This window comes from Squalius cephalus, assembly GCF_949319135.1.
Source record: "Squalius cephalus genome assembly, chromosome: 5".
NCBI lineage: Eukaryota > Metazoa > Chordata > Actinopteri > Cypriniformes > Leuciscidae > Squalius > Squalius cephalus.
This window is the reverse complement of record NC_137126.1, coordinates 3534566-3546740: the sequence shown is the minus strand read 5'-3', so window position 1 is coordinate 3546740 and position 12175 is coordinate 3534566. Positions and strand designations below refer to the sequence as shown.

The window sequence follows — 12175 nt, the reverse complement described above, 5'->3', positions numbered from 1 at the left end:
TAAAAGTGGTCCAAAGTGCAATAAAGTTATCAGTGCAGGAACAATAAATTAAACCAACCATTAAACTGTTAAAAAGTTTACAATACAGTATTTTTTACAGTATGGCTTTAATTGATCTGATTCTTTCAGGTTTATGTCACATTGCATTGTTCCACATTTGTAGATCGCTTTGAAAAAGTAATCTGCTAAATTACTAAATGTAATTATAAACATGATTGGTTGATGAACGCATTTCAGATGTGATCAAACAAAGTCCTCTTTATGATTTATTATCAGGAACTGCAGAAAGATAAATGAAAAAGAATAAGACATAAAAAGACAACAAAAGAATAAACAAAACAAATAATGAAGAAAAACGGATGAACAAACAAAAACTAGTTAAAGAAAGTATAAATTAAATAGAATAGAGAGAAAAAAAAACAATTGAATATTAAAAAATAAAATAAAGTAACACATATAAAAACAAACTGAAAAGACGCGGGTGCTTTGTTTGCGAAAGAAAAAACAAAACAATTTACCACTTAAATATTAATGTCCAACGCGCGTTCAACAACGTCTGCTCTCACGCGCGTCTCTGTTTACATCTCTCTCTCTAGTCACACATAGAAAGTAATAGTAAGTTAGTGTCGCCATTTTTTAAGCAGGACAAAATGCGAAATACGACACGGAAAAAACAAAGCATCAAAGTGTTTATCAATCATTATAATGGAATTTACGTGTAGTTTTATGATTTTAAAGCTGGAGGATTTGAGAACCTTATATCTTGTAAAAGTTTGATCAAGGTGAGTGTTCATGTGTGACTTTCTCATATTAATATGAATCTCTGGAGGACATTAACGTTAGACGTGATTGTTTGATATGAAACCTTTAATAAAGGGTTTCTTTCACTTCAGTGTTTCCTTTGTGTTTCGTGATGTTTGTGATTCTTCAAAGTTTAGCAATGTGTAAACATACATAAGCCAATTCACACAAACGCCAACAAACGGTTTATTTTTTATTTTTTTTTATCGGATCAGTGTCTGTCGATGTGGGTCGGGGTTTGTTTTCTTTTTCACCTGAACTTGTTCAATCAGTGTTTCTCGGTGTCGGTTATTTTTCATAAACGGTCGACTTGTTTGTGTGTGTAAAGACCATAGACTGTAAAAAAAGACCCAATGAGCTCGAGTTAACGCAGTCACATGTCATGATCCTTTTCTCTCCCACACTCCAGATATGTTCAGCTAAATTATGAAGGTTGTTTAATATGTAAGGAATAATTGACGACAGGCCGTTGAATTATTAGAAAAATAATGCACACCCGAGGTGGTAATGCGGTCACGACGCGAAGCGGAGTGGCCGTTCACCTCGGGTGTGCATTATTTTTCTAATAATTCAACGGCCTGAATTCAATTATTCCGCTTATACTACAGTTACCACACCTCGAAACATTGTTCAGATTACGTATTTCAAGACGTTTGTAAAGTTGTTGTCATTAAAACGCTCTTGTATGTAGGACTAATTTCTTACGCATCTAAACCATCTCCGTTGCTAATTCCAAAACGTCATTTTAGAGTTAGTAACGGAGGTTTGAGCCACTGATAGCAGACTAATGCTGGGGACACACGACTAGCTGACACATTCTCTGACTGTTTTCATCGACTGCAGCAGATTTTAAACACCGACTTTGAACACAGACTGAACGCGCTGAACACGCGTTTGGACATTGTCAGTCATACGTATCAAATTACATTCATAACCGGCCTTAAAGTGTGTCCCCATTTATTAATGCAGTTATTAGAGAGAGATGTTGCAATAATGAGACAGAAAATGTGCGTCAATATTATTATTTATTTATTAATTCAATTCCTTTTAATTAATTCAAATTCATTCTTTTTTTTCTATTATTGACAGATGACAGACTAGCCAAATAAATGAAACACAAAGCCCTTTTAACAAGGCCTATCAATAATTATTTATTTGTTATATTATCTGCAATAATAATCCGTGCTGCAGGACTATCCATTTATTTAGCCTATATTCAGTTTAATTTTCTATTGATTATAGATAGGACTATATACTTTATTTATTCAAATTAAACTGCATGTTTCCATTGATTGTGAAGCTACATAGATATATACACTAGATGTCGCCTTGGGGTTCTAAACATGCGTCAAAAGCGCCGCCATCTTGGAACAGGGGACTTGTCATAGGAATTAGCTAGATAACGCTGCTATCTCCGCTTGTACTTCGAGTTCATGGATGATGTCGGACTTTTGTTCTGCGTATGGATGTTCACACGAACGAAATCTAAACCAGACAGCATGGGATTACATTTACTCTGTGGATGGTAGTAGTCAAGTTGTTTATTTTATAAGTTAAGTGTACATTTCTCTGCTTGGAGGAAGAAAATTAACTGTGATTCTCGCACAGAAAATGAACTGTGAATGTGCTGTACTCTTTAGATATTATTTGAAATAACCCTTGTGTTTAAAATGTACAATAGCCTATATGCAGAGTTGCAATATATGGAATACCCACTTTTGGCTGTGATGTGCTGTGTTGTTTCTAACTTTTGATTTTTTTTACCGATTGTAGGCTACTCAAACCTTTTAATGAAAAAAAAAACAAAAAAACAAAAAAAAAAACAGTGTGACCTTGTAACCTGTAAGTACAGTCCTAATAGTATGCTTGTCCTCTCCCTGTCAATCTTCAAACAGTACATCCATGATTATTATATAATTCCAAAAATCTTATGTAGCCTACTGTATGTGTGAGTTTTGCACACGGAAGGGCTTGTTTCTTCCTTACAAACTGGGGATGGAGTAGGGTGACCAGATGAGATTGGCTGAAATTCGGGACGAGGGGGGGGGGGGGGGGGGGGGGTGTTGTTTGGGGAGGTTTTGGGGTAGTCCTACTATGATATTACACTACATAGCCTATAATAAAATGAATTTTCAAACCTGAACCAAACATATTTTTATTCGAAGATCAACAGTATGTCATTAATATTTAGTCTTCCACAAAAAAACAATATTAGAATCATGAACTCAAATGTCATTGTGACCAAAAAAAAAAAAAAAAAAAAAAGACTGTTGTAACAGTGCGTAAATCAGACATGTCAGGCTATAAGTCTATAACGCTAGTAAGCCTTATGCCAAAATTATTATTATGACGAAATTGTCGGTCATTAAATAAGAAAACTAAATAATTGTGTAGATGATTTGCTTTGTGTAACCCAACATCAGACATTAGGCCGAAGTTTTTTTTTGCAAACAGTGCCGCGACCAATCAATCACTCCTTTACTGGCTGCCTGCACATTCACTGTCCTCGCGGCTGCGGCAACTCGCGCTCGCTTATCAATGCATTTTAATTCGCGCCTACGGTATCTTTGTTGAACTTCAAAAAAAGAAAAAGAAAAAGATGCTGCAGCCAATAAGCAGCCGGCGGGGGCTGGCTGCAGGACGACTCAACCTCCACGGACAGTTTTTAATGTTTTATCAGACAATATAAGAATTTGCTAATAGTATAATTTTCGGGACAATTTGGGCCGGATTCGGGATTCGGGACAACAGCTTAGATTTCGGGACTGTCCCGAATTTTTCGGGACGTCTGGTCACCCTAGGATGGAGGTGTGGAAGGACACTAGAATTTGTGAAAATGTCAACTGTTTAAAGCCTTTCTTTAAAGTGAATCTCGTTTTGTATAAATTGTATCTTAATTTTAATCAGTTTTATTCATCAACAAATTGCCTGTTAATATAATCATTGAGGCGTCCGCGCGGTCACTTGCATTGCACGTGAACTGAAGCGAATCTCATCCTAACTTAACGAAACTCAGTGTATGCCTCACACAGACATGAGAAATACATCAAATACACAAAGCTTGATATGTCTTTAAACGAAATAATTCAAAACGAAAGAAAAAGGCTACTCTCTGATTACGTAATCCATTATGTGCATTTCTCTCTATAGGCGCGTTCACTACTGAGATGGCGATCGTCAACTTCATCTCTGCAGACGAGTCGACACTGTCAGAAGTTTATTAACAAAAATCAATGCACGCGTCACCGGATTTACAAATGCACTTCTTGCTTGTTGCACGCACACATATTATGTCGAACAGTCGAAATAACGAGATATTATGTTGAAATAACATTATTATTAATAAAACATATTTTAGAATATTTGATTGAATGCTGAATGTTGCGCTTGTTCAATTTAATAAAATTAAAACTTTAATTGTGATCATTAAAATAATTGAATATTAAATATTTAGTGGCCAAGTTTTGCTCATATATATATATATATATATATATATTATACAGCGATAGTTTATTCTAAGTTTACTCAAGTGGAAGAATGTGACTAATAAACTTAGGCCTACTAGCACTATGCATTATATTTTGAAAAAGAAGTAATTACCTTAATATCAAAACCTTAAATTTCCTCTGGACTCAATGATAAATACATGTCTGACCGTTGGAATGAACCATAAAAACTAGAAAATCGCATTCATGACGATTTATGGTGATTTTATTTCCGTTAGACCTTTGCCTACATTGACGCTGATGCATTAAAGAGGAGGGGCTCCCCTGTTCCAAGATGGCGGCTCTATTGACGCATTCGTTCCAATGAACTGCCGTAGCCCAGGCGACATCTAGTGTTTATATCTATGGTGAAGCTAGACATTGAAAATTGCAGCTCAAGCGCATGCGGCTAAATGTTTTTTCTTGTTATGAATTGTATCCTATTTTCCGTTATTACAGTTGACTACGCGAAGTGATATGGAACTGTAATGCGGTCAAGACCTGCCTGGAACTACTTTAGCTGTGCGTTTCCCTGAAAATAATGCACACCTTAGAACGTTCCTCAACCAATCAGATTCAAGCATTCAAAGGCCCTGTAGTATAAAATAATTTAATTTAGTGTCTGAATGTTTTTCATTCAGAGTCAGTGGAGGAGATCAAACTCATCAGATTATCCTGCAGCTTCATCATGGGTAATTCACAAGGATCCAGAGATGGAGATTTTTCTCCAGGATGCAGGTACTTTCAACAAACATTACATTACACCCCCTCTCCCCCTCCCCCTCCCCCTCCCCCTCCCCCTCCCCCTCCCCCTCCCCCCTCCAACCAGGGGCGTAGCCAGATTTTTATTTTTTGGGGGGGCCCATCTTAAAATGAGGGGGCAACTAATATATATATATATATATATATATATATATATATATATATATATATATATCAATTTACAAGGATCAAGCCATTTTACAGCTGATCGCCATCCAAAAATTTCAGGAGGTATTTTTTAGCAATGGTGATTGAATGTCGGCTATTTTTAGTCCAGTGCCTGTAAGTTATATAAGATTAGTATTGACCGAGTTCAGAGGCTGTCATATGTGGATCAACTTACTTTGTTGTGTATTTTCAACAGTTAAAATATGAAAAATAACTTTTATATTGCATTTTGGGAGAAAAAGTGTCATGAATTTATTGCATTTTGGGGGGAAACTAATCATTTTTTATAAAAAATATTTGAAAATCGAAATCTGGATTTGAAATTTGTATGTTATTATAACCTAAATATGCTATGTGAAAGTTTGAAACAAAAAAATAGTGGTTTTCATCTTTCCACTCTCTTGGTAAAGAAAACACATTATTACTCATTATTAATCATTATGGATTTATCGCGTTTTGAAACCAAACTCTTCATATACAACAGATATAGGCTATACAGAAAATGTGGTCATTACTGGTTGTGAAGGCGGTTCATCAATTGCAAACAAGTCATTGCGCATTGTGCCGATCTGAGTCGAAGTCTCACCGCTATTCCTGTGATGAAATTATGTGCGTTTCTGTCTCTTAGCCGCTTCACTCGCTGTTGTCTTGTAGTAAGCTGAAGCAAGCTCAGATGTAGATGGCTTATTTTCTCCTTCTAGCTCATCTTTTCATGCGTAATATTGTACTTTGCACAACGCTGCCATTGTCACCGGCACAGCATGAACTCTCACGCGAAGATGACAGCGTAGGTTACGCACAACACGTCAAATCAAGTTTGAAAACAGCCGCATTTTACCGCGCAGTATTTTGATTTTTTATTTTATTTTAAGCAATCAGAAATCTGAGGGGGCCGGACATGTAAATGAGGGGGCCTAGGCCCACCCAGGCCCCCTCGTGGCTACGCCACTGCCCCCAACACACACACACACACACACACACACACACATACACACACAAACAAACACACACAGATCAAAGAAAGTTTACTGAAAAAATATGTTTTTTTTTTGCCTATTTTTGTTTTTAAACTAACATGAAATATTAAATAAAAAGATCATTGTTTCCTCAAAGTTCTTTTTGATGCTGGATGAATGTAATCACAGTAATCTAAGGGATTAAACTGAATCTGTTCTCTGTTCCAGTTCAGTCCAGCAGAAGAGCTCAAACCCAGAGTCCAGCTGTGTGTCTATGAAGAGTAACCGCTCTATGGAGCTGCCACTAAACTTTAAGAGTGGAGACAAACAGTCTGATCTCAGGTATATCATTTCTATAAAAGATGTGCTTATAGTATGACACTTTTGAATTAGTATTATATTTTTTTCTCAGTCAGTCACTAGCAATGACATCAAGTAAATGTAAACTGAGATTTTTTCCACCTTTAAATAATGGAGTAGGTGTAAAATTGAGTGGATTTTTTTAATTGCTGGTTCAGGACCCGTATTTATCAAGCTTCTCAAAGTGTCATTTTAGTCTTAAAGGGTTAGTTCACCCAAACATTTTAATTCTGTCATTAATTACTGACCCTCATGTCGTTCCAAACCCATAAGACTTTTGTTCATCTTCGGAACACAAATGAAGATATTTTTGATGAAACCTGAGAGCTTTCTGTCCCTCCACTGACTGCAACGTCATTGCAACTTTCAAGGCCCAGGAAGGTTGTAAAACATTGTTTAAAAAGTCCATGTAACTACAGTGGTTTAACCTTAATACGTCAGAACATAGACTCACTTTTGGCCGACGATGGTATTATGCGTGTGATGCTGGCCAATAGTGAGCCTACGTTCTGACGTACAACCCAGAAGCGCTGCGCTGTTTATACTACGTCAGCAGCGTTGGAGAATGACATTGAAAGGAAGAAATTGTTGAATAAAGTCGTTATTTTTGGGGTTTTATTTGCGCACAAAGTATTCTCATCGCGTCATAACATTAAGGTTGAACTACTGTGGCCACATGGACTATTTTAACTATGTCTTTACCACCTTTCTGGGCCTTGAAAGTTGCAATGACGTAGCTGTCAATGGCGGGACAGAAAGCTCTCAGATTTCATCAAAAATATCTTCATTTGTGTTCTGAAGATGAACGAAGGTCCTACGGGTTTGGAACGACATGAGGGTGAGTAATTAATGACAGAATTAAAATTTTTGGGTGAACTAACCCTTTAAATGCTGAGAATTCATTAAATTTACTCCTACTTTCAATCTTAAGAATAAAAGCAAGTTATCAAATTTCTTTAAAGGTGCATTGCGCAAGTCTCTGAGTTTTTGCAGAACTATGCCCCCTCTGGCGACAAGCAAAACTGCAACACTGCAACTGAACGCGCATGACGTCACGCCCAGTCTCAAATTCCGTCCCGAATCCCTCTTATTTATTTTACTGTACAGGATTATAGAGGCAATCGCAGTGATCAGAGAAGGGCTCATTCAGCCCATCAGGCAATTGTTTAAGCATGTATGGGTTAGAAAAACGGGTATTTTTAACATGAAATGTTGCTTAATGCACCTTTAAACTAAGAATCACTCTTACTCCTCCAGTTATTTAAGACAGCTCGAGAGTTCTCTCAAGTGGTTAGAAGGTGACAGTAGGGGCTAGTGACGCACTGAGGAGACAGAGACGTGCGCAAATCTTTCAGGAGAGGAAGAATGTTTTAGAAATTTTTGACAGATATCGTTTGGATAGAGCAGCATCATCTTTGTCAGTGCGGGTTAATGTTGGGTTGAATTTGCCTTTTATAACATGTTTCCGCTGTTCGACTAATTCAGCAAGCGGTAGCGCCTCTTCCTCCCGCCATTTCAGTTTTCTTTTTGGAATCCATGGCGTCTGAATATATCATAAAATCTAGCTTTTATCAGTTAACAGCACACAGGTTTAAAATTTGTAATTAAGACATGGTGGAAAACGTGTTTGTCTTTCATTTCCAATGTGTATCATAATGTATTCTCTTGAAAATTATTTATTGAATGATTATTAGTGTTGAATGTAAACTCCTCTTAGGAATTTCACCATTCAATGGGAATTTATTGGAGAATATTCTTAAAGGAACACGCCGACTTTTTGGGACTTTAGCTTATTCACCGTATCCCCCAGAGTTAGATCCATAGTCCATACATACCCTTCTCATCTCCGTGCGTGAATTGTTTTACTCTTAAGTTCTTAAAGGAGACATATCATGCTTTTAAATTGTTCCTTTTTACATATAAATCATACATTTGTAGTCTATATAAAGCGGAACTGCAATGCTTGGGTCTGAATTCCTCATTATTATAGCTCCACGGGCCCCTTTTTTACCCCTTTTCTGAGGTGCTTCTGAGATCAACTCGTTTTGGTGCGGTCTCTTTAAATACAATTGAGACACTTCATACCCCGCCCCCTCTCCAGGTTGCAGAGGTTCAACTCCACCCCGTTCGGCCATTTTTGTAGTCTGATAGCAGAGATAGGATTATCTAGCGGCACAGAAACTTTTTATTCACACGTTATTAACAAAATGTCAACAACGGAAGACTTGTCCAGCCAGCCTTACATGTTCGAGCCAGAGTTGGAGACGGAGTGAGATGAAAATGAAGACGACGAACCTGCAGAACAACGTCTTCATATGGATGTATCGCAATGGTGTGTTACTGTATTTATACATGAAACTTTGGTCTTCCGACCTTTTACCACCGTGTCGATTTATTTTGATTAATATGTGCGAGGGAGAGAGAGCAAGACAGCGTCTAGTTTGGAGACGGTGAAGTCTTGTTTACACTTTCGCCGGGCTCCGAGAGAGAGTGCGAGCGCGCGCGAGACCGGGTCTCTCTCTCTCTGCTCGTTCTTTCAGTTAAACATGCGCCACAAGCGCGGCAGTTCATCTACATTAGACGGTGTAATGAAGCGTGTGGGTTACTACATCCAACAACCGATCATTTGAACTTACCTTCTCGTAACTTCTGATTCCTTTAGCTTGGACTACAAAATTGCAAAACTCCAAATATACAACAAAATGCATTTAAGGGCTAAAAAAGTGCATTTAGCATGATATGTCCCCTTTAAGTTACTCTTGTTCCATTCTTAGCAGTGTTCTTGTGAGTAATTCTCAGAGGCTTGATAAATACGGGTTCAGATTTGTTGAAAGCTTCACGGTGTCTGGTCAGAACAGTGATGTTTCACAGCAAGAGTACCGTTACAAGAGTACAGTGAGGTGGTTTATCTTTAAAGGTCAGCAAAACATTGGTTGAGCCTTCGTCCTCCATTGTGCCTTTGAAAAGAGTCATGTGATCGTGGTTGATGTTCACCTGAGTTGAATCATTCTATAATTCTATAGTTGATTTCAATTGGTTTGTTTTGAATTCCTTATTCTTAATATTACCGGTTTTCTCAGTCGCTTTGGTACAATTGACCATTCGCAAAACCCCGCCCTCGAACAGTCCTCGTCCAATCCTAGCTTAGCAACTGTAACTAAGGAGAAGGACCTCCGTCAAACATTGCGATTTCAGCACATGGTGAAACGATGCGCCTATGGCACCTGCAAGTGTGACACTAGGTACCCCAAAAGTTTAGAGGGAGGGGTCGTTTTTTTCGCCTTTCCAAAACCCAAGACCCAAGCGGAAAGATGCCGACAATGGATTAAGCAGTGTGGGAGACCTCACTCACACCTAAATGCCTCGAAGATTAATAAACATTCATATGTCAGCGTATATAATATATAGGCTAAGCGTCAGTCACGCTCGTTTCACATATACTCCGTAGTCCGTTTACAGTGCGTTTTTTTTTTTCGCACCCATGTAAACAGGTAAAGCTTTCACACTGCACACGGATGCTGCAATCGTTTCTGCACCGAGTCTATTTTTGCTGTACTGCACGCGCTGAATTAAAGTGACAGCGCATGGTTCTTGGTCAAAACGAACACAGATTGACATGAAAATATAATAATTTCACCATAAATGCATTTAATAAAATAAAATGTAGTAAACTCACCATAGCCTAAATGTATTTTTGGACTTGCAGACTTGGAGGAGTTCCGTTAGCACACAACACAAGCACACACTAGGGCTGCACGATATGAGGAAAAGCTGCGATGTGCGATAAGTTTGTTTAATATTGCGATGACGATATGACTTGCGATAAATATTCAAATGTGAATGTTAGCTATGCTGTTCCCATGTCTTAGTGCTTTAATAGGTTCTTTGCGTCATAGGTCAAACGTTTATTACCTGCCTGGTTCAGATTACATGATTTTAGCGCGATTTTGGCACGATCCGTTTGATGTATGGGTGTTGTGGGGATTCGTAAACGACAACGGACGTTGGGACGCAAGATTCGATCGTTTCATCTCGTATAGTGTCATAGTGGGCGACAACCTACGTCCTTCACGACAGAAAGACTAGCATGTTTAATTTTTTAACGGTCCTCCATGACGGGTTGAGTATGTGAGCGAGAGTGAGTGAGCGAGCGCGAGCAACAGTGTGTGTGTGTGTGCGAGTGAGTGAGCGAGCGCGAGTGAGTGTGTGTGTGCGTGCGAGTGAATGTTTGCGAGTGAATGTGTGAGTGTGACGGCACGCGATGACTGGTCGGAAAGCAACGTGTATTCTGACATGTTTCTTGTCCACAACACGACAAGATTTTAGGAGTCAAAAACGTGGCCTAATCTGACTCCGTGACTATCATAACAGACACAAAAATCTTGTAATCTGAACCAGGCATTATTCATCGTGTCAGGCTGTCTGTTGCGATGTGTTCATCGCGCGAGTTCATATCGCGATGACGATGAAAATTCGATGTATCGTTCAGCCCTAGCACACACACACACACGACTTGTTTAAATACATTTATATTAATAAATATAAATACATTACACATTTTTTTGTACATTTGGAGTGCTGTCAGTACAGAGAACAACGACAAAAATCGGTGTTGCCTACACCGTGTTATCCTCTTTTTAAAATTTGCACCCTGTTGACTTCAATGGGGCAAGTTTTAAATCTGCTTTTAGCCGCTTAACATCCTTGATGTGTCATTACAAGTGCCCAGCCATGTGAGTGATTCCTTCAGTCAACACGCGGTGAATCTGACTGCAGTAGATGTGCAAGATATTAATAAAAATGATGTTATTTCAGCCAGCGCACATACCTGTATTTTCTTCCTGTTTTTGGTCGAAGTCAAAAGTAGTCGATTGTCGAGTTCACGCGCATAGGTTTAGTACGTACGACCATGCGCCCGAACTCGACAATCGACTACTTTTGACTTCGACCGAAAACAGGAAGAAAATACAGGTATGTGTGCTGGCTGAAATAACATCATTTTTATTAATATCTTTCACATCTACTGCAGTCAGATTTACGATTTAAACCGATTTTTTTTTTCTTCCCCTACTTAAAATCAATCTGCAGATGACAAAGAAATTGTTCAAAACAATTTTTAACTTTATTTTGTTTTGATTTTCCCTTCTGGGATTTGATTTGGATTTTCCCCTTGGGGCTAAAGTGCAATCAGAAACAACAAGCCAAAAAGACAAGATGGCAGGCCCTGCCTTTGTAAACAGAGAAAATGTAACAGAACAGAACATGAAATGGGTGGATTAGGATTGGTGAGGAAAGTGAAAAAAAATGTACGTCACAATAAAGTGTATTGTGATTCTCAAAACATTTGGTAACTAAACAGAATTTTATTAAGTTTAGTGACAACACAATGTTTACATGGTACAATGACTGGTATGCTACTGTTTTTATTATTGCTTTCACAATTTCAATTCAATTCTTGTGATTTGATTCTGATCTTGATTCAATATCGATTCCTTTGGATAAATACTAGGTACAGTAGATACATGTTAATTTAAAGCCCTGTCAGCTGGTATTATTATTAAAGGTTAAAAATAACATCTCAAATTAAATATTATGCGTTTTTTTATAATAACAAGTTCAACATTATAATATTTTAATGATATA

The 12175-nt window shown here is 38.0% G+C and overlaps 1 protein-coding gene across 4 annotated transcripts in view; it reads left to right on the top strand.

Moving 5' to 3' along the window:
• Positions 1-580: 580 nt before the first annotated feature.
• LOC307159017 (NLR family CARD domain-containing protein 3-like) overlaps positions 581-12175 on the top strand; it is a 53418-nt gene continuing 41823 nt past the window's right edge. For 2 of the 4 annotated variants that reach the window (XM_079872106.1, XM_079872103.1), the window contains exons 1-3: positions 581-782; positions 4928-5024; positions 6401-6514. In XM_079872106.1, coding sequence (XP_079728232.1) covers positions 4975-5024; positions 6401-6514 — 164 coding nt within the window. In that variant the 5' untranslated portion in view covers positions 581-782; positions 4928-4974. Of the gene's footprint in view, positions 783-4745; positions 4809-4905; positions 5025-6400; positions 6515-12175 lie in introns of all 4 variants that reach the window. The other 2 variants (XM_079872104.1, XM_079872105.1) reach the window with 2 other exon arrangements.